The sequence below is a fragment of the Pecten maximus genome, chromosome 7 (genome assembly GCF_902652985.1).
Source record: "Pecten maximus chromosome 7, xPecMax1.1, whole genome shotgun sequence".
Lineage (NCBI taxonomy): Eukaryota > Metazoa > Mollusca > Bivalvia > Pectinida > Pectinidae > Pecten > Pecten maximus.
The window spans coordinates 4,400,095-4,423,916 of record NC_047021.1 but is presented as its reverse complement, the minus strand read 5'-3'; the positions used below and the strand labels follow the sequence as shown (position 1 = coordinate 4,423,916).

Here is a 23,822-nt window from a genome sequence, read left to right as displayed (position 1 = left end):
TTTACCATAAATCAACATTTATTGATATGTTCTACAGCTACCTTCATACACATAAACAGAACATGACTGTCTACATAGACAATCTAACAGATAAATTACATTCACATTAATCGGAGATTTTTGAAAACAATCTATATCTTTTTTTAAACAAGAGGCACATGGGCCTTAACAATCACCTGAGTTCTGAAATATTTTAATGAATTTGACCGTTTTTGGCCCTGCCCATTGGCCTCTTGAGGTCATTCAGGCCAACAGGTGCATACCGTCAAACTTTAATCCAAACCTGCTGATTATAACCATTTTAAAATTAATTCAAAATTATATACACAAGGTCCAATATTAATGGCAATGGCAATAACACTACAAAGGGCCATAACTCTAAGTTACAGTTGAATTGGCCTGATTGTCAAATTCATCTGAGATCTAATTGATATAATTAAGGCTGCACACAAAGTTTCCACGAAAATTTGTTCATGTTGACCCAAGTTATTGTGTGCACAAGTTCCTATGGCAATAAAACTACAAAGGGCTATAACTCTTTACAGTTGAATCGGTCCAATTGTTTAAACTCATTAAAGATCTTATCAATACAAGGTTGCATACCAAGTTTCATGAAAATCTGTTCATATTTACTGAAGTAATTGTGTGTACAAGGAAAAGGGACAATTTACACACGATAAACAGACAAAAGGCCATTGCAATAGGCCCCCATGAGCCTTCAGCTATGGTGACCTAAAAACCAGGTTTCAATACATGTCATTAAAGATTGCAGTTTAAAGAAGTTTTTCCAACATTTGCATTACCTTGATAGTCCTGACATTTGTACAGAACACAGTGAAATATTTTGACCAGTACAATGTTTACCTGTCACCGTGATCAGGTTTGTATTATAATTGATAAAATTGAGCAATACTCTTCAAATACAAATGTTACACTAGGTGTTAAGAAGGTATAAGGGGGCAAATCTGACAATAACTTGTGGAAAACTATACACAAAACAGAAGCCAAGTTCTGAAGAGAGATGAGGGGTCCTATGGACTACATTCTGTATGAATGAATTTAGTTAAAATGTACATATGAATCCATTTGTTGGTTCAAATGTCGTGTATTTTGGACACCTAAATGTATATGGCCTTTCTACAAATCATTTGATTAATGTATATAATAAACATATACATGTACATGTAAACATTTCACCACCACAAATTGGAACCTGTATATACTGACATTAAGGAAAATGTTTTAATGAAGGTGTTTACAAGCAAAATGATACAAATAACCATGAACATTTATTCATATTTTCTCATGTATGTCTACTTGTAAATTTTAGCTAAAGTTTTGACAAAGGAATAAAATTGAAATTGATAGATTTATTGAACACAATAGGGCTGATAATTGTAGTATAAAGATTAATATTAAAACCTGCTCAAATCAAACTGGTAACCACATGTTAGATTTGTGTGCTAAACAAATTATATTCATGATGTGTCGGGGATTATTGATATAACAAAAATCTGGGTTTTGGATGTAAATTGAAAATTTACGGACAGTATCACATGGTAGTGGTTATTCAATCAAAATGTTTGACACAAGGTGTCTGGTTGTCGTAAAAATCCTTATACTTTACGCTCCATTATAATTTACACACTCTAAAAATCACCTTAAAATTGATGTCTATACCACTGTAATTTACACACTCTAAAAATCACCTTAAAATTGATGTACAATTTAATCTATGCAACACTCACTACAACAGCAATTTTAAGCCAAAAAAGTGTGTAAATTACACAGGTATTTATGGTATTTAACTCCACCAGGGACTGGAGAATCTAGCTGAGTTAGAATTGCCAGTTTTTAACACATCTGAATAAACTCAACTTATGAAACACTGCTTATTAAAATCATTACTTTGACCAGAGGATGTTTTTAAGAGTTTAAGGAGCAGGTATGACTTAACTGTACACCTGTTACATAGAGGTAAATAGCTAGGCCTGAAGGACAAGAGGTGGAACAAGTATTAACACATTTCGATTTGAGCTGGTTTTGCTTTGTATATTGACTTGTAAACAAATTTGTGTTTAAATAAGTTAAAACTATTTACATCATTACATAAACATGTACAAAAATATTCAGAAACAATAAAAAGTGACTAGATTTCATATTAAAAAATCTTTGGTTTAAATGACCTTCAATATAAAATTTCTATAACGAAATCACAATTTTGTAATATCATATTTGCAATACAAAAATGATCGGGGTCACTGTGTTAGGTATTGTATATGCATGTACATTGTCACTTTGTGTTACGTACGGTATACATACGTACATTGTCACTTTGTGTTACGTACAGTATACACACGTACATTGTCACTTTGTGTTAGGTACGGTATACGCGTACATTGTCACTTTGTGTTAGGTACGGTATACACACGTACTTTGTCACTTTGTGTTAGGTACGGTATACGCGTACATTGTCACTTTGTGTTACGTATGGTATACACACGTACATTGTCACTTTGTGTTACATATTAGTATATATGATCAACAGAATCTTACACTGGTGGCTCATATGGACTTCATTAACTCATACAATACATGTGACATTCCTGATCTTCAGTGACATAATGAACACACTCACATAGATTTGTATTGTTTTACACCCCGTATAGTCATTTATATACATTGAGATTTTTTCTGTAGGGTTTTGCATAGATAACAGCAAATACATAAAACATTTATGAAGATATTACGATTTCAATGAAATACCTTTTCATAACATTTTTTTATTATGGTATGTAAAAATACTATGTATAAAATGAAATAGTAAATGCATAGTTAAAAATATTATTGATAAAAAAATATGTGATGCACCGACAAATAACTTAAACAACAGGAAGAACAATGATATAGCACTCTCATTATTTTCATACAAACAACATGGTAAACAATTGGTAATATGCCATTAGATTCTGTCACAAAACTCACAAGACACATATTCTCCTCAAAGGACTCGTCAGACGGACCAAGATCATATAGATGTAAAACTACAGGGACACCTTTTGATATTCCTTGTACAAAAATAATGGACAGAAAGAACGTGACGCCTCCACTCACAGATAAGACCTCGACAAAGATTGAGCTGGCTGGACATTTAAACCAACCCATGCAGATCCACCATATTTCTCCATCCTACAACAAAGTCTTTGACAATGAAGACACACAAGGCCCGTGTGGCCACCCTGTGATGTATTTCTTTAGGTGTCCAATATAACAAGAGAGGAAAAATACAAATCAGCTAGACCAGGGTTTGAACTCGGGACTTCTGAACTCTAAACAAATACTAAGGTAAAATTTCTACTGGGAGTTATAACAGAAATATTTCTTTATCCTTTTTCTTTTTTGATTTTGTCACTGATTTAAGAAAACTGAAAAATTAGTATTATATAAATGGTTGCCACATCAAAACTTTTAAGCTAGATCAGCACAACATAAATTTCATGTATAGTGAACTATCTCGCTTGTTGATCTTGGAGAAGGTTAACATTTTTCTGGACAATTTAATAATTATGTAGGTTAAAGCCTTGAATTATCCTTAATTACATTGATGACTGTTTAGGATGTTATCCAATCAGTCCCGTCGTCAGTTGTTATCCAATCAGTTCCTTCGTCAGTCTTTATCCAATCAGTCCCGTTGTCAGTCGTTATCCAATCAGTCCCGTCGTCAGTGGTTATCCAATCAGTCCCGTTGTCAGTGGTTATCCAATCAGTCCCGTCGTCAGTGGTTATCCAATCAGTCCCGTCGTCAGTGGTTATCCAATCAGTCCCGTCGTCAGTGGTTATCCAATCAGTCCCTTCGTCAGTGGTTATCCAATCAGTCCCGTCATCAGTGGTTATCCAATCAGTCCCGTCGTCAGTGGTTATCCAATCAGTCCCGTCGTCAGTGGTTATCCAATCAGTCCCGTTGTCAGTGGTTATCCAATCAGTCCCGTCGTCAGTACGTCGTTATCCAATCAGTCCCGTCGTCAGTACGTCGTTATCCAATCAGTCCCGTCGTCAGTCGTTATCCAATCAGTCCCGTCGTCAGTGGTTATCCAATCAGTCCCGTCGTCAGTGGTTATCCAATCAGTCCCGTTGTCAGTGGTTATCCAATTAGTCCTGTCGTCAGTCGTTATCCAATCAGACAACTCCTGATTATGTGTGTAGTAAAGATGTACTCAATCTGGTAGGAACAGGGCAGACAACCCCTGTGTAGTGGTTCAACCCGTCGCCAGTCGTTACCCAATCAGTCCCGTCGTCGGTCGTTATCCAATCAGACAACTCCTGATTATGTGTGTAGTAAGGATGTACTCACTCTGGTAGGAACAGGGCAGACAACCCCTGTGAGTGGTAAGGATGTACTCAGCCTGGATAAGAACAGGGGAGACAACTCCTGATAATGTGTGTGGTAAGGATGTACTCAGTCTAGGAAGAACAGGCAACAACTCCGTGTGTGTAAGATGTACTCAGTCTAGGTGAGAACAGGGGAGACAACTCCTGTGTGTGGTAAGGATGTACTCAGTCTAGGTATGAACAGGGCAGACAACTCCTGTGAGTGGTAAGGATGTACTCAGTCTAGGTAAGAACAGGGGAGACAACTCCTGTGTGTGGTAAGGATGTACTCAGTCTAGGTAAAGAACAGGGCAGACAACTCCTGTGTGTGGTAAGGATGTACTCAGTCTAGGTAAGAACAGGGGAGACAACTCCTGTGTGTGGTAAGGATGTACTCAGTCTAGGTAAGAACAGGGGAGACAACTCCTGTGTGTGGTAAGGATGTACTCAGTCTAGGTAAGAACAGGGGAGACAACTCCTGTGTGTGGTAAGGATGTACTCAGTCTAGGTAAGAACAGGGGAGACAACTCCTGTGTGTGGTAAGGATGTACTCAGTCTAGGTATGAACAGGGCAGACAACTCCTGTGTGTGGTAAGGATGTACTCAGTCTAGGTGATGAACAGGGGAGACAACTCCTGTGTGTGGTAAGGATGTACTCAGTCTAGGTATGAACAGGGCAGACAACTCCTGTGAGTGGTAAGGATGTACTCAGTCTAGGTAAGAACAGGGGAGACAACTCCTGTGTGTGGTAAGGATGTACTCAGTCTAGGTAAGAACAGGGGAGACAACTCCTGTGTGTGGTAAGGATGTACTCAGTCTAGGTATGAACAGGGGAGACAACTCCTGTGAGTGGTAAGGATGTACTCAGTCTAGGGGTATGAACAGGGGAGACAACTCCTGTGTGTGGTAAGGATGTACTCAGTCTAGGTAAGAACAGGGGAGACAACTCCTGTGTGTGGTAAGGATGTACTCAGTCTAGGTATGAACAGGGGAGACAACTCCTGTGTGTGGTAAGGATGTACTCAGTCTAGGTAAGAACAGGGGAGACAACTCCTGTGTGTGGTAAGGATGTACTCAGTCTAGGTAAGAACAGGGGAGACAACTCCTGTGAGTGGTAAGGATGTACTCAGTCTAGGTATGAACAGGGGAGACAACTCCCATGAGTGGTAAGGATTACTCAGTCTGGGGATCGGTGCTGACACATTTGATTGATGACTAGTTCTGAGTACCACCTGTTGATGTCACCTTCCACGTGGTATGAGGGCACGTCATCTGTAGGGGCAGCATACTTCTCTGTAATCTGTTGATACGAACACTTAATTAGAATCCAATGGAGGAGCATGATGGTTTCTCCAATGTTAATAAACCATGGTGAATATACATCAATATATTTATGTTTGATTTCTCAAGTATTGTCATTTATCAGTAATTTAATATATATTTACCTGGCTACAAGCCATGTCTTGTAGTAAATATATAGATAAAATGATGACAGATACTTCTTTTTTAACCTGTAATAAGCCCAACCTTTCCTTTGAATTTAAGAGTATGTCTACATCTGTTATGTCAACAACATTTGTCATCCTAGAATTGACAATACACAGGTACACATGGTGATACTGACCTTATGGAAATGACAGGCACACTTTCCCTGAAGGAAGTCCTTGTATCGAGCCATTGTCATGTTATAAGTAGGTACCACCCCAAACCCATGCTGGACGGCAAAGTCAGAGGTCTCCTGTTCCTGGCTCAACAGTCGTCGCTGTTCATCCTGTAAAATATCATCCTCAACCTGAAATACCATGTACCTGGAATACTGTATATTACCGTGTACCTGGAATACCGTGTACTGCTCTGTATTACCGTGTACTACTCTGTATTACCGTGTACTGCTCTGTATTACTGTGTACTACTCTGTATTACCATGTACTACTCTGTATTACCGTGTACTAATCTGTATTACCGTGTACTACTCTGTATTACCGTGTACTACTCTGTATTACCGTGTACTGCTCTGTATTACCGTGTACTACTCTGTATTACCGTGTACTGCTCTGTATTACGGTGTACTACTCTGTATTACCGTATACAGTGAGTACTCTGTATTACCGTGTACTACTCTGTAATACCGTGTACTACTCTGTATTACCGTGTACTACTCTGTATTACTGTGTACTACTCTGTATTACCGTGTACTAATCTGTATTACCGTGTACTACTCTGTATTACCGTGTACTACTCTGTATTACCGTGTACTACTCTGTATTACGTGTACTACTACTCTGTATTACGTGTACTACTACTCTGTATTACCGTGTACTGCTCTGTATTACCGTGTACTACTCTGTATTACCGTGTACTGCTCTGTATTACCGTGTACTACTCTGTATTACCGTGTACTGCTCTGTATTACCGTGTACTGCTCTGTATTACCGTGTGCTACTCTGTATTACCGTGTACTGCTCTGTATTACCGTGTGCTACTCTGTATTACCGTGTACTACTCTGTATTACAGTGTACTACTCTGTATTACTGTGTACTCGGAATACCATGTAGTAATGTGTACCTGGAATACCGTGAACTACTGTGTACCTGGAATACTGTGTACCTGTAATACTGTTTACCTGTAATACTCTGTACCTGGAATACTGTGTACCTGTAATACTGTGTACCTGGACAAACTGATAACTATATATACCGGTATTCATGTCTCATGTTGAATCAATCCTAAACACACGCTAGAGAACATGTGAATTGTTTGTCTGCAAATCTGAGATATTTACCATTGGTGTGATCAAATCTGAGATATTTACCATTGGTGTGATCAAATCTGAGATATTTACCATTGGTGTGATCAAATCTGAGATATTTACCATTGGTGTGATCAAATCTGAGATATTTACCATTGGTGTGATCAAATCTGAGATATTTACCATTGGTGTGATCAAATCTGAGATATTTACCATTGGTGTGATCAAATCTGAGATATTTACCATTGGTGTGATCAAAGTCTAATGCAAAAGAGAACATGTGGATTGTATAAGTAAAATGTCTAGCACTCTGTCTCATCTTCAAGTCTAACAAGCAATAGTTACCATTGGAGCAAATCGAACTCCATTAACGAGCTGATGGAACCCAGCACCAAGTCCCTTCATCACAAGTGTGATTCCAGTCAGCCTCTCTCTGTGGAATTATAAATCACAATAATTATAGGATAATATTGTCTATAGGATCTTATCAAGTAAATGAAAACTTATGTTAAATGTGAACTTATGTGAAAAAAGTATTTAAATGTGTCCATTTCAAATGAGATTTTATGATACTCATTTCAAACTCACACCTTAGGGGATATGACAGAGAAATCTGGAACAGACAAAATGGTACACAAATCTGTGACTTCTGGGTGTAAAAATCCTCCCCATTTTAAGTTTAAAATCTGTTAAAATGTAACTGCCTGGATTATGGGGGATAGATGGTGTTTACCTGTTGAGGGCCTGGAGTATGAGGGATAGATGGTGTTTACCTGTTGAGGGCCTGGAGTATGAGGGATAGATGGTGTTTACCTGTTGAGGGCCTGGAGTATGAGGGAGAGACGGTGTTTACAATGTACCTGTTGAGGGCCTGGAGTATGAGGGATAGATGGTGTTTACCTGTTGAAGGCCTGGAGTATGAGGAAGAGATGGTGTTTACCTGTTGAGGGCCTGGAGTATGAGGGAGGGATGGTGTTTACCTGTTGAGGGCCTGGAGTATGAGGGAGGGATGGTGTTTACCTGTTGAGGGCCTGGAGTATGAGGGATAGACGGTGTTTACCTGTTGAGGGCCTGGAGTATGAGGGATAGACGGTGTTTACCTGTTGAGGGCCTGGATTATGGGGGATAGATGGTGTTTACCTGTTGAGGGCCTGGAGTATGAGGGATAGACGGTGTTTACCTGTTGAGGGCCTGGATTATGGGGGATAGATGGTGTTTACCTGTTGAGGGCCTGGAGTATGAGGGAGAGATGGTGTTTACCTGTTGAGGGCCTGGAGTATGAGGGAGGGATGATGTTTACCTGCTGAGGGCCTGGAGTATGAGGGATAGATGGTGTTTACCTGTTGAGGGCCTGGAGTATGAGGGATAGACGGTGTTTACCTGTTGAGGGCCTGGAGTATGAGGGAGAGATGGTGTTTACCTGTTGAGGGCCTGGAGTATGAGGGATAGATGGTGTTTACCTGTTGAGGGCCTGGAGTATGAGGGAGGGATGGTGTTTACCTGTTGAGGGCCTGGAGTATGAGGGATAGATGGTGTTTACCTGTTGAGGGCCTGGAGTATGAGGGAGAGATGGTGTTTACCGAGCCAGTGGACACCTCCCACCACCAGTACTGTGTTGGACGAGTTCTCCAATGGCATTGTCCTGTTATCACAAAATAATATATTTCTATTAAGTTAACATAAACTTATTCATGTCGAAGAGGAGTCTCTAACATAACACCTAGAACTGTTTATGGCATCCAATCAACAAAACATTCTGTTTGTTCCTTTAATTCGATTTGCCTCAATGTATTGAAAAACTTTACTTTGTGCGTTACCATTATATAAGTCAAAATACAAATATCATGTACATAATAGATAATAATAAAATGGTGTAACCCTAATGGAATTTACAATGAATTATCTGACGAGTAAATATTACAATATAACATTCTCTACTCAGGGAATATATGTTATACTTCTGAGAGGGAAAAACAGGACTATAAGTAGTTGTCTAGGACTTGGTCAGTGAACTGTCCACAATTGTGTTTTCTGATTTAAGAGCTGTGAGATATAGTGTGCCATATTGATGATTGGTCCACAACTTACGATCTGATGAGTTGATAAACAGCTTTATCAAAGGCAGGTCTGTGATCCACTGGCAGCCAGAACTGAGGGTAGTAAGCAAAGCTGAGTACCGTGGAATTGTGATTAATATTGCGATATATTTTCAGATTGTGAGTTTTATCCCACTGCGTGAGAGATCCGTTGACCCGCTCCAGTATGTAATGGAGAATGCCGCGGTTTGTGGAGTCTCCGATGAAAAGCAGCTTTCGTCCTGCTAAACACTTCTTTACCTGAGGAACACTTAAGAACTGTGTCGTACAGGTGGACGTCTGCCACCGTGCCTGTTTCCAATGACAACTGGCCATCCTTCCACAACTCTCACAGGGTACATACCACACTAAAAACACAAAACAATTCTCCATCATTTTAAATTAATTTGACACTAATAAAAGTATGTCGTACAGGTAATCTAACCTAGAATTTTGATTACATTATGTATGTAAGTAATTGGGAGAGATTGTACTTACATATTATATATCCGAAATAGACTTATGTATCTGTATTGAGATCTTTTAAAATTGTCAATTATGCCTTAACAATTTTAGTGTTACTTCATCAAGCATTTTTTATCCCTAGATTTGTGCATGAAGGCTGAGCTCTTCAGTAAACAACATGTACAGGAAGCATATATCCTTAAGTGAACTAAGCCTACCTTTGTTTTCCAAGTGGCCACATTGAGGCAGGTGTCTGGACATCTCTATAAATGTTGACCATAGTTGACCCTTCCCTGTTACCGACTGTAAGCCACAGGGCTGTGAGGGGTCGTAGTGAAGACTGCAGTCCTGAGAAAAAGTATATCTTTGTAGACAGGTCCTTTTAAAACGTACAAAAAAACTTATATAAATTCACATATACTTTCTATCTCCTAACATAAACAACATTGGAGCAGGTATTGGTATACACTCCCAAACTGCATTATATCAATACCACTGGCAACTTCTCTTCTTAGCATAAAAAAGTGTCAAAATTTTCTACAATTCATACTCGGCACTCTCAACTAGTTCACTATATAGAATTGTTTTTTCAAAAATATTTTATTGTAAATACATTTTAACAAAGTACATTAATTACAGTCATTAAATGAGTATTTACAAAAGAATCAGACAACAGGCTATGCCTATATCAGTCTTCTTCTATTCCGGTAGATATGTACATTTCTAACTATAACCTAATTCAGCTTTCACACACACGCACACCCACTTACACACTTTTATATGTAATTCCCATTAAGAATATTATTAATATACAGTTAACATATTTTTCATTATTAATATACAAATATCATATTATATCATATATGTGTATTTTTCACGAGTAAGTACAGAAACGCTTTGATAATCTTATATAAGAATCAACATTTATAAGGATGGTATTATTTAAATGGTCAGAATCATTATTGATACCATATAATAGGCAGTGCAAATCTAAGTAGCCCAATAAGGGAGAATATATAAAATTGTTTAATTTAAGGTGTGTATCTAATTAGCACCATTAACACCATTCCTCAAACCACTTTTGTTTCTGTCCACTTCCTATTGTCTTCTCATCATCTCACATGTGTTGCTATGACATAATACATGTACGTAGATCATGAGTGCTGCACCACTCACTGGGACAAATCTACAAGTCGGAGGTCTATCTGTTGTACAAGTGTGCCAGTAAGCCCCACAGGAATATGTTTATTTAGTCAACTGCCTGGTTTGTGCTGGTGTGATAGAGCAAAACTGGTGCTGACTTTATGGTGCTATTTCACTGAAGGAGGAACTGCCAGAGACATCTAGTAGGACACCCCACCAAGTCACCCCACTAAGTCACCCCAACAAGTCATATTATACGAGCAACAAGAAGACACACTCCCGATATGTTAAGTGTTCACAAGCAGGAGTAGCCGATACAATGATTACAGACTCGAGTATGTCTTGCTCAACCAGGGAACAAATCCCAAAGCCTTCCTCACAGGAGCGAACATTCAACTAAAGGCTGGGAGGCAGAACCCAATGCCTTCCTCACAGGGGCAAATGTTCAACTCAAGGCCAGGTGGCAGAACCCAGCCCCTTCCTCACAGGGGGGACACTCAACTAAAGGTCAGGAGGCAGAACCCAATGCCTTCCTCACAGGGGCAAACGTGCAACTAAAGGTCAGGGGACAGAACCCAAAGCCTTCCTCACAGGGGTAAACACTCAACTAAAGGTCAGGGGATAGGACCCAAAGCCTTCCTCACAGGGGAACACTCAACTAAAGCTCAGGGGATAGGACCCAAAGCCTTCCTCACAGGGGCAAACACTCAACTGAAGGCCAGGGGACAGAACCCAAAGCCTTTCTCACGGGGGCAAACACTCAACTAAAGGTCAGGGGATAGGACCCAAAGCCTTCCTCACAGGGGCAAACACTCAACTAAAGGTCAGGGGATAGGACCCAAAGCCTTACTCACAGGGGCAAACACTCAACTAAAGGTCAGGGGATAGGACCCAAAGCCTTCCTCACAGGGGCAAACACTCAACTAAAGGCCAGGGGACAGAACCCAAACCTTTCTCACAGGGGCAAACACTCAACTAAAGGTCAGGGGACAGGACCCAAAGCCTTACTCACAGGGGCAAACACTCAACTAAAGGTCAGGGGACAGGACCCAAAGCCTTACTCACAGGGGCAAACACTCAACTAAAGGTCAGGGGACAGGACCCAAAGCCTTCCTCACAGGGGCAAACACTCAACTAAAGGTCAGGGGATAGGACCAAAGCCTTCCTCACGGGGGTAAACACTCAACTAAAGGTCAGGGGACAGTACCCAAAGCCTTACTCACAGGGGCAAACACTCAACTAAATGTCAGGGGACAGGACCCAAAGCCTTACTCACAGGGGCAAACACTCAACTAAAGGTCAGGGGACAGAACCCAAAGCCTTCCTCACAGGGGTAAACACTCAACTAAAGGTCAGGGGACAGAACCCAAAGCCTTCCTCACAGGGGTAAACACTCAACTAAAGGTCAGGGGATAGGACCCAAAGCCTTCCTCACATGGGTAAACACTCAACTAAAGGCCAAAAATGAGTCAGTGAGACATAAGGAGGAAGAAAGTTGTTTAAGAAAGAAAAGGTAAGATAATTTTAGTCAACTGTACAGATGCAATAGGAACATCAGGTACAATTCCTATGTCCTATCTAGGGGCCAGATGAATACAAATGAGACAACTAATGAGCACAGGTAAATACAGGTGAGAAATGATGAGGAATCATACACGTACCTGTTTGAGAGTACAGGTGAGACAACTAATGAGCACAGGTAAATACAGGTGAGAAATGATGAGGAATCATACACGTACCTGTTTGAGAGTACAGGTGAGCCGGTGTGTACATATGTGATATCTTACCTGTTTGAGAGTACAGGTGTGTACAGATGTGATATCTTACCTGTTTGAGAATACAGGTGTGTACAGATGTGATATCTTACCTGTTTGAGAATACAGGTGTGTACAGATGTGATATCTTACCTGTTTGAGAATACAGGTGTGTACAGATGTGATATATATCTTACCTGTTTGAGAGTACAGGTGTGTACAGATGTGATATCTTACCTGTTTGAGAGTACAGGTGTGTACATATGTGATTCATTACCTGTTTGGGAGTACAGGTGTGTACAGATGTGATACATTACCTGTTTGAGAGTACAGGTGTGTACAGATGTGATATCTTACCTGTTTGAGAATACAGGTGTGTACAGATCTGATATCTTACCTGTTTGAGAGTACAGGTTTGTACAGATGTGATACATTACCTGTTTGAGAGTACAGGTGTGTACAGATGTGATACATTACCTGTTTGAGAGTACAGGTGTGATATCTTACCTGTTTGAGAGTACAGGTGTGTACAGATGTGATATCTTACCTGGGTAAGAGTACAGGTGAGCAGATGTGTACAGATGTGATATCTTACCTGTTTGAGAGTACAGGTGTGTACAGATGTGATATCTTACCTGTTTGAGAATACAGGTGTGTACAGATGTGATATCTTACCTGTTTGAGAGTACAGGTGTGTACAGATGTGATATCTTACCTGTTTGAGAATACAGGTGTGTACAGATCTGATATCTTACCTGTTTGAGAGTACAGGTGTGTACAGATGTGATACATTACCTGTTTGAGAGTACAGGTGTGTACAGATGTGATATCTTACCTGTTTGAGAGTACAGGTGTGTACATATGTGATTCATTACCTGTTTGGGAGTACAGGTGTGTACAGATGTGGTATCTTACCTGTTTGAGAGTACAGGTGTGTACAGATGTGATATCTTACCTGTTTGAGAGTACAGGTGAGAAGTTGGCTGCTGTGGGAGTATTTTTTTAGGTAAAAATCTGCAGTACGTCGTCTGATGGTAATGGTGTAGGTACTGACCACCCAGGCCTGGGGATGGACAGGGTCCACTATCGTCACATGGACCAGGTTCTCCCCTACACCCAGGGTATAGTTGGTCATCCTACAATGTCAAAAGTTAAACACTTACATATTAAACTGATCTCTGATATATAATATGATTCAGAATCAGGGTCAAGTCTATACATGTGTAAACTCTAAAGTAGTCATTACTCCACAAACTGAAGTTCTCACATACTTTACAAGGTTATCCAGTGTTAGCTAGGAATAATGATAACTAGAACAGGGACAGGCCAGTATAATGGCCCCGCCATGAGCCTATATAGCCTCCATAATCACCAAGAAGTCAATTGCCGTTATCTCCCAGGTTAAATGGCCAAAACAAACTCTAGATTTTGCATGGATGGTGATTTATTTATTTACATTTAGTAACAGTGACCTTGACCTCTGAATTTTGCTGCTGAAAAGCAACCCCAAGTAAGCACCACCAATAAGGAAGTACTGTTTGAAGTTTGAGCTAGATCGCTTTAAGTATCAGTCTGATTGGCAAAAGCAAAATGAAGTTGTTGCATGGAAACTGATTTTCTATATTCAACAACCGGACATGGTGTCTGGGCCAGAATAAAACTTGGGCTGACATTCACCTTTGACATTTGACACAGAAAAGCAATCCCAAACAAGCACTTTCAATATGAAAGCTCTGTATGAAGTTTGAGTTCGATCAGCCCAAGGAAACTCAAGTTATTGTATGGAAATAAAAGTGCTGACATATGTACGTACATACACATATGTATGGACAGATGGATGGACGGCTGGATGGATGGACGGCTGGATGGATGGACGGACGGACAGACAGATGGATGGATGGACAGGGTGATCACTTTGGGCATCACACTTTTGTGCATGGGCCTAATTAGCCCAAGTTTCCTCTGGCCCTGACACCAGACATGGTTACAGGGTCATAGGAAACTAAGGTTAGGCCCTGATAATAGAATATTTCATCCCTTTGGAGTGGGACAGGTGGATCTCAACCGTCAGTGTAAGATTCTTAAGTTGACAAACACGAGGCTTGCCGAGTATTTGGCAGCTTAAGTGTTATGGGTGTCTGTAATAAAAACTTGATTCTATATCATCTGTGTTAGGTGTCTGTAATAAAACTTGATTCTATATCATCTGTGTTAGGTGTTGGTAATAAAAACTTGATTCTATATCATCGGTGTTAGGTGTCGGTAATTAAAACTTGATTCTATATCATCTGTGTTAGGTGTGAGTAATAAAAACTTGATTCTATATCATCTGTGTTAGGTGTTGGTAATAAGATAATTATGACTGATTACGGCTCTCTCTTTGGACTAGCTTCTCTATCAGCCAAGCTAACCGACATGATTAACGGAACATTGTCCCTATAATGACCCCTCATTGTTGTAACTGACAACTATTGATTAATGAAGCTAATTATCAAACAGGTCAACATCCACCAAATGACAAAATGTCCAGTGAGGTCCGTCCAGCTACAGTCGTCCCTTTTTCAATTGTCTGACATTCCAATATTAACTGATTAAAACATTCTATCGGAGTATAACAATATCAATAATCAACATCAGATACATGTATCTAAGATTTTAAATACTTAAATGTTCATCAAAATCAGAAAGGAACAAAAAAGATAGGGTTGTTGCTGTTGTTGTTGTTGTTGTTGTTGCAATGGCAGTGGCGATGATGGTTGATGGTGATGATGAGTGGTAGTGGTTGATGGCAATGATGGGTGATAGTGGTATGTGGCAAGGATTGGTGCTAGTCGTTGGTGGCAATGATGGATGATAGTAGTATGTGGCAATGGTAGGTGGTAATGGTTGGTGGCAATGATGGGCGATAGTGATATATGGCAATGATAGGTGGTAGTGCTCGGTAGCAATGATGAGCGATAGTGGTATGTGGCAATGATGTGTGATAGTGGTTGGTGGCAATGATGGGCGATAGTGGTATGTGGCAATGATTGGTGGTAGTGGTTGGTAGCAATGATGAGCGATAGTGGTATGTGGCAATGATAGGTGGTAGTGCTCGGTAGCAATGATGGGCGATAGTGGTATGTGGCAATGATAGGTGGTAGTGCTCGGTGGCAATGATGGGCGTTAGTGGTATGTGGCAATGATAGGTGGTAGTGGTTGATGACAATGATGGGTGATAGTGGTATGTGGCAATGATAGGTGGTAGTGGTTGATGACAATGATGGGCGATAGTGGTATGTGGCAATGGTGTGTGGTAGTGGTTGGTGGCAATGATGGCCGATAGTGGTATGTTGCAATGATTGGTGGTAGTGGTTGGTGGCAATGATGGGCGATAGTGGTATGTTGCAATGATTGGTGGTAGTGGTTGGTGGCAATGATGGGCGATAGTGGTATGTTGCAATGATTGGTGGCAATGATTGGTGGTAGTGGTTGGTGGCAATGATGGCGATAGTGGTATGTGGCAATGATAGGTGGTAGTGGTTGGTGGCAATGATTGGTGGTAGTGGTTGGAGGCAATGATGGGCGATAGTGGTATGTGGCATTGATGGGCGATAGTGGTATGTGGTAATGATTGGTGGTAGTGGTTGGAGGCAATGATGGGCGATAGTGGTATGTAGCAATGGTAGGTGGTAGTGGTTGGTGGCAATGATGGGCGTTGGTGATGGTGGGAGGTAGTGATGATGGTTGGTAGTGATGATGGTTGGTGATGATGGGTGGTGATGATGATGATGGTTGGTGGTGATGGTTGGTGGCAGTGATGATGGTTGGTGATGATGATGGTTGGTGGCGGTGATGATGGTTGGTGGTGATGGTGGTTGGTGGTGATGATGGTTGGCGGTGATGATGGTTAGTGGTGGTGATGGTTGGTGGTGATGGTGGTTGGTGGTGATGATGGTTGGCGGTGATGATGGTTAGTGGTGATGATGATGGTTGGTGGTGATGGTGGTTGGTAGTGATGATGGGTGGTGGTGATGGGTGGTGATGATGATGATGGTTGGTGGTGATGGTTGGTGATGATGATGGGTGGTGATGATGATGATGGTTGGTGGTGATGGGTGGTGATGATGATGATGGTTGGTGGTGATGATGGTTGGTGGTGATGATGGTTTGGTGATGATGGTTGGTGGTGATGGTTGGTGATGATGGTTGGTGGTGATGATGGTTGGTGATGATGGTTGGTTGGTGATGGTTGGTGATGATGGTTGGTGATGATGGTTGGTGGTGATGATGGTTGGTGGTGATGATGGTTGGTGGTGATGGTTGGTGGTGATGGTTGGTGGTGATGGTTGGTGATGATGGTTGGTGGTGATGGTTGGTGATGATGGTTGGTGGTGATGATGGTTGGTGGTGATGGTTGGTGATGATGGTTGGTGGTGGTGAAGATGGTTGGTGATGATGGGTGGTAGTTAGGGGGGTTATACTGAATACTAACTCAGTATTGACTAATAAGACACCATTATCAAAAGATACACATTACTTATACTTACTGTGTCGCATTAAAACTTGTGTCTATTCTTGCCTCATATTTACAACTTCGAGCTCTGGCAGAAATTCTTAACAGGAATGTATCATAGTCCACATCTGCATGATAAGTTTGATGACTGGGGTCAAAGGTCGGCGTGAGGGAAATTTCTGGGAAAGTTGTGATGCTGGAGAGGTAAGGAGCATCTCTTGGATCTATGGAGGAGAAAGGAGAGAATATTCAGTTAGGTTTTATCAAAGGATAGTGGATACAGGGGGGGGGGGGGGGGGGGGGGGGGGGGGGGGACTTTAGTATGTAACATTATGATCCACAAAGACAACAAGTCAATGAAGGGAAGATAACTACATTTGTAATTTCAGCCATTTTAGAAGATGTTTTATTTTAATCAAGCAATTATCATATAATAGATCTTACCACTACTACATTCTATTTTCTCAGGTCTTCGTTCTGAAATGACACAAAAACACAATAAACTTCAAATTCCAATAACAGAGCTCTTCAATCTGTATGGACACTGTTGTTTACGTCACCTGCCAAGTAAGGTCAGTCATGGGTATGATATCTAGCTTAGATTATTTAAAGTATATTTTGTAGAATTAGAGGAAATTTTGAATACGATGGATGAAATAGAAGCTGTGATTAAAGTTTTATCAACATATTGGAGGTATAGTGCACAGTGGAGGAATAAGGAGTATTGAAAGTAAATAATCAACCACAGCAAGAACATGTAACTGGTAACCGCTCACTCGGTGAGTGTATGGAGATATGTTACGGATACTCTAGAATCAGTGTATGGAGATATGTTACGGATACTCTAGAATTGGTGTATGGAGATATGTTATGGATACTCTAGAATCGGTGTATGGAGATATGTTATGGATACTCTAGAATCAGTGTATGGAGATATGTTATGGATACTCTAGAATCGGTGTATGGAGATATGTTACGGATACTCTAGAATCAGTGTATGGAGATATGTTACGATACTCTAGAATCAGTGTATGGAGATATGTTACGGATACTCTAGAATCAGTGTATGGAGATACTCTAGAATCAGTGTATGGAGATATGTTACGGATACTCTAGAATCAGTGTATGGAGATATGTTACGATACTCTAGAATCAGTGTATGGAGATATGTTACGATACTCTAGAATCGGTGTATGGAGATATGATACGATACTCTAGAATCAGTGTATGGAGATATGTTACGGATACTCTAGAATCAGTGTATGGAGATATGTTACGGATACTCTAGAATCAGTGTATGGAGATATGTTACGGATACTCTAGAATCAGTGTATGGAGATATGTTACGGATACTCTAGAATCAGTGTATGGAGATATGTTACGATACTCTAGAATAAGTGTATGGAGATATGTTATGGATACTCTAGAATTAGTGTATGGAGATATGTTACGGATACTCTAGAATCAGTGTATGGAGATATGTTACGGATACTCTAGAATCAGTGTATGGAGATATGTTACGGATACTCTAGAATCAGTGTATGGAGATATGTTACGATACTCTAGAATCAGTGTATGGAGATATGTTACGGATACTCTAGAATCGGTGTATGGAGATATATGTTACGGATACTCTAGAATCAGTGTATGGAGATACAAAATGTATGTTACGGATACTCTAGAATCAGTGTATGGAGATATGTTATGGATACTCTAGAATCGGTGTATGGAGATATGTTACGGATACTCTAGAATCGGTGTTAATGGAGATACAAAATGTATGTTACGATACTCTAGAATCAGTGTATGGAGATATGTTACGGATACTCTAGAATCAGTGTATGGAGATATGTTACGATACTCTAGAATCGGTGTATGGAGATATGTTACAGATACTCTAGAATCGGTGTATGGAGATATGTTACGGATACTCTAGAATCAGTGTATGGAGATATGTTACGATACTCTAGAATCGGTGTATGGAGATATGTTACAGATACTCTAGAATCGGTGTATGGAGATATGTTACGGATACTCTAGAATCAGTGTATGGAGATATGTTACGATACTCTAGAATCAGTGTATGGAGATATATTACGATACTCTAGAATCAGTGTATGGAGATATGTTACGGATACTCTAGAATCAGTGTATGGAGATATGTTACGATACTCTAGAATCAGTGTATGGAGATATGTTACGATACTCTAGAATCAGTGTATGGAGATATGTTACGGATACTCTAGAATCAGTGTATGGAGATATGTTACGATACTCTAGAATCAGTGTATGGAGATATGTTACGGATACTCTAGAATCAGTGTATGGAGATATATTACGATACTCTAGAATCAGTGTATGGAGATATGTTACGGATACTCTAGAATCGGTGTATGGAGATATGCTATGGATACTCTAGAATCGGTGTATGGAGATATGTTACGGATACTCTAGAATCAGTGTATGGAGATATGTTACGGATACTCTAGAATCAGTGTATGGAGATATGTTACGATACTCTAGAATCAGTGTATGGAGATATGTTACGATACTCTAGAATCGGTGTATGGAGATATGTTACGATACTCTAGAATCAGTGTATGGAGATATGTTACGATACTCTAGAATCAGTGTATGGAGATATGTTACGATACTCTAGAATCGGTGTATGGAGATATGTTACAGATACTCTAGAATCGGTGTATGGAGATATGTTACGGATACTCTAGAATCAGTGTATGGAGATATGTTACGATACTCTAGAATCAGTGTATGGAGATATGTTACAGATACTCTAGAATCAGTGTATGGAGATATGTTACGATACTCTAGAATCAGTGTATGGAGATATGTTACGGATACTCTAGAATCGGTGTATGGAGATATGTTACGGATACTCTAGAATCAGTGTATGGAGATATGTTACGGATACTCTAGAATCAGTGTATGGAGATATGTTACGATACTCTAGAATCAGTGTATGGAGATATGTTATGGATACTCTAGAATCGGTGTATGGAGATATGTTACGATACTCTAGAATCAGTGTATGGAGATATGTTACAGATACTCTAGAATCGGTGTGTGGAGATATGTTACGGATACTCTAGAATCAGTGTATGGAGATATGTTACGATACTCTAGAATCAGTGTATGGAGATATGTTATGGATACTCTAGAATCGGTGTATGGAGATATGTTACGGATACTCTAGAATCAGTGTATGGAGATATGTTACGATACTCTAGAATCAGTGAATCTGACTATCTGTTTCCATGGTAAACAAAAAAATATCAAAATCGAAAACTCCTCTATAGCAGAAGGCACTACTAGAACACTTGTCTAATGTGTGAAGAATTAAATTTTATGAAGTTATCTTTAACGATTTTGGAGATATGCCCTTGAAACTCCCTTGGACAAATGAATGGACAGACGGATTGAACCCGTTTATCCCCTAGCTGCCAACTTGGACAAGAGATAATAAAGATATGTATCTTTCCCAATGATGATTTATCAATACTTTACACAGGCTTTGTAGGGACACTCACCTGTAGGGGCTTTCTGTAGTGGGGGCTGTACTGGGGCACCTGGCCTGAAACATACAAGTTTATACTGAAAAACAGGCTTACATCCGGGTAAAGGACAAATTATACACGGGGAAGATTATGTCATTTATATCAAACATACAAGTTTATACTGAAAAACAGGCTTACATCCGGGTAAAGGACAAATTATACACGGGGAAGATTATGTCATTTATATCAAACATACAAGTTTATACTGAAAAACAGGCTTACATCCGGGTTAACGACATATTATACACGGGGAAGATTATGTCATTTATATCAAACATACAAGTTTATACTGAAAAACAGGCTTACATCCGGGTTAAGGCCAAATTATACACGGGAAGATTATGTCATTTATATCAAACATACAAGTTTATACTGAAAAACAGGCTTACATCCGGGTTAAGGCCAAATTATACAAAGAAGATAATGTCATTTATATCAAACATACAAGTTTATACTGAAAAACAGGCTTACATCCGGGTTAAGGCCAAATTATACAAAGAAGATAATGTCATTTATATCAAACATACAAGTTTATACTGAAAAACAGGCTTACATCCGGGTTAAGGCCAAATTATACAAAGAAGATAATGTCCTTTATATCAAACATACAAGTTTATACTGAAAAACAGGCTTACATCCGGGTAAAGGCCAAATTATACACAGGAAGATTATGTCATTTATATCAAACGTACAAGTTTATACTGAAAAACAGGCTTACATCCGGGTAAAGGCCAAATTATACACGGGGAAGATTATGTCATTTATATCAAACATACATACACATATCTAATGATTTTATTTAGATATGATTCAAAAGATAGCTGTGACTGTTATATTCTCAATTTTCTGTATAAATTCTAGGAATCAACAATTATGATTCTGGACAATATTAAAACACATAAACATATTGTACAGGGGAAAGTAAATAAATCCACAAAAACGTCACAGACAACATCTGATCCTTACCTATAGTTAACACATCACAGACAACATCTGATCCTTACCTATAGTTAACACATTACAGACAACATCTGATCCTTACCTATAGTTAACACATCACAGACAACATCTGATCCTTAACTATAGTTAACACATCACAGACAACAACTGATCCTTACCTCTGGTTAACACATCACAGACAACACCTGATCCTTACCTATAGTTAACACATCACAGACAACATCTGATCCTTATACCTATAGTTAACACATCACAGACAACATCTGATCCTTACCTATAGTTAACACATCACAGACAATATCTGATCCTTACCTATAGTTAACACATCACAGACAGCATCTGATCCTTAACTCTGGTTAACACATCACAGACAATATCTGATCCTTACCTATAGTTACCACATCACAGACAACATCTGATCCTTAACTCTGGTTAACACATCACAGACAATATCTGATCCTTACCTATAGTTAACACATCACAGACAACATCTGATCCTTACCTATAGTTAACACATCACAGACAACACATGATCCTTAACTGTGGTTAACACATCACAGACAATATCTGATCCTTACCTATAGTTAACACATCACAGACAGCATCTGATCCTTACCTATAGTTAACACATCACAGACAACATCTGATCCTTAACTCTGGTTAACACATCACAGACAACATCTGATCCTTACCTATAGTTAACACATCACAGACAACATCTGATCCTTACCTACAGTTAACACATCACAGACAACATCTGATCCTTAACTCTGGTTAACACATCACAGAAAACATCTGATTGTTAACTCTGGTTAACACATCACAGACAACATCTGATCCTTAACTCTGGTTAACACATCACAGACAACACCTGATCCTTAACTCTGGTTAACACATCACAGACAACATCTGATCCTTACCTATAGTTAACACATCACAGACAACATCTGATCCTTACCTACAGTTAACACATCACAGACAACATCTGATCCTTACCTATAGTTAACACATCACAGACAACACCTGATCCTTAACTCTGGTTAACACATCACAGACAACATCTGATCCTTACCTATAGTTAACACATCACACACAACATCTGATCCTTACCTATAGTTAACACATCACAGACAACATCTGATCCTTACCTATATTTAACACATCACAGACAACATCTGATCCTTACCTATAGTTAACACATCACACACAACATCTGATCCTTACCTATAGTTAACACATCACAGACAACATCTGATCCTTACCTATAGTTAACACATCACAGACAACATCTGATCATTACCTATAGTTAACACATCACAGACAACATCTGATCCTTAACTCTAGTTAACACATCACAGACAACATCTGATCCTTAACTCTGGTTAACACATCACAGACAACATCTGATCCTTAACTCTAGTTAACACATCACAGACAACACATGATCCTTAACTCTAGTTAACACATCACAGACAACACCTGATCCTTACCTATAGTTAACACATCACAGACAACATCTGATCCTTACCTATAGTTTACACATCACAGACAACATCTGATCCTTTACTCTGGTTAACACATCACAGACAACACCTGATCCTTACCTATAGTTAACACATCACAGACAACATCTGATCCTTAACTCTGGTTAACACATCACAGACAACATCTGATCCTTAACTCTAGTTAACACATCACAGACAACATCTGATCCTTACCTATAGTTAACACATCACAGACAACACCTGATCCTTACCTATAGTTAACACATCACAGACAACATCTGATCCTTACCTAAAGTTAACACATCACAGACAACATCTGATCCTTACCTATAGTTAACACATCAGACAACATCTGATCCTCACCTATAGTTAACACATCACAGACAACACCTGATCCTTAACTCTAGTTAACACATCACAGACAACACCTGATCCTTACCTATAGTTAACACATCACAGACAACACCTGATCCTTAACTCAGGTTAACACATCACAGACAACACCTGATCCTTACCTATAGTTAACACATCACAGACAACACCTGATCCTTAACTATAGTTAACACATCACAGACAACACCTGATCCTTAACTCTGGTTAACACATCACAGACAACATCTGATCCTTACCTATAGTTAACACATCACAGACAACACCTGATCCTTACCTATAGTTAACACATCACAGACAACATCTGATCCTTACCTATAGTTAACACATCACAGACAACAT

General features: G+C 39.6%; 1 protein-coding gene and 1 long non-coding RNA gene across 3 annotated transcripts in view; both read right to left on the bottom strand.

Annotated features, from left to right (window-relative positions):
* Positions 1 to 4,250, bottom strand: LOC117331392. Its single transcript, XR_004533523.1, has 2 exons — positions 1,710 to 4,250; positions 1 to 1,660 (listed from the first exon to the last, which is right to left on the bottom strand). It is a non-coding gene; the product is annotated as an uncharacterized LOC117331392 (long non-coding RNA).
* Positions 4,251 to 4,501: 251 nt separating this feature from the next.
* The window catches only part of LOC117331391 (cadherin-like and PC-esterase domain-containing protein 1), a 71,846-nt gene continuing 52,525 nt past the window's right edge, over positions 4,502 to 23,822 (bottom strand). The window contains exons 13-22 of one of the 2 annotated variants that reach the window (XM_033890091.1): positions 20,599 to 20,642; positions 17,495 to 17,527; positions 17,085 to 17,274; positions 13,511 to 13,691; positions 9,877 to 10,006; positions 9,207 to 9,561; positions 8,659 to 8,760; positions 7,464 to 7,551; positions 5,993 to 6,139; positions 4,502 to 5,668 (exon numbers count right to left, since the gene is read on the bottom strand). In XM_033890091.1, coding sequence (XP_033745982.1) covers positions 5,546 to 5,668; positions 5,993 to 6,139; positions 7,464 to 7,551; positions 8,659 to 8,760; positions 9,207 to 9,561; positions 9,877 to 10,006; positions 13,511 to 13,691; positions 17,085 to 17,274; positions 17,495 to 17,527; positions 20,599 to 20,642 — 1,393 coding nt within the window. In that variant the 3' untranslated portion in view covers positions 4,502 to 5,545. Of the gene's footprint in view, positions 5,669 to 5,992; positions 6,140 to 7,462; positions 7,552 to 8,338; positions 8,761 to 9,206; positions 9,562 to 9,876; positions 10,007 to 13,510; positions 13,692 to 17,084; positions 17,275 to 17,494; positions 17,528 to 20,598; positions 20,643 to 23,822 lie in introns of those variants that run through there. The other variant, XR_004533522.1, reaches the window with a different exon arrangement.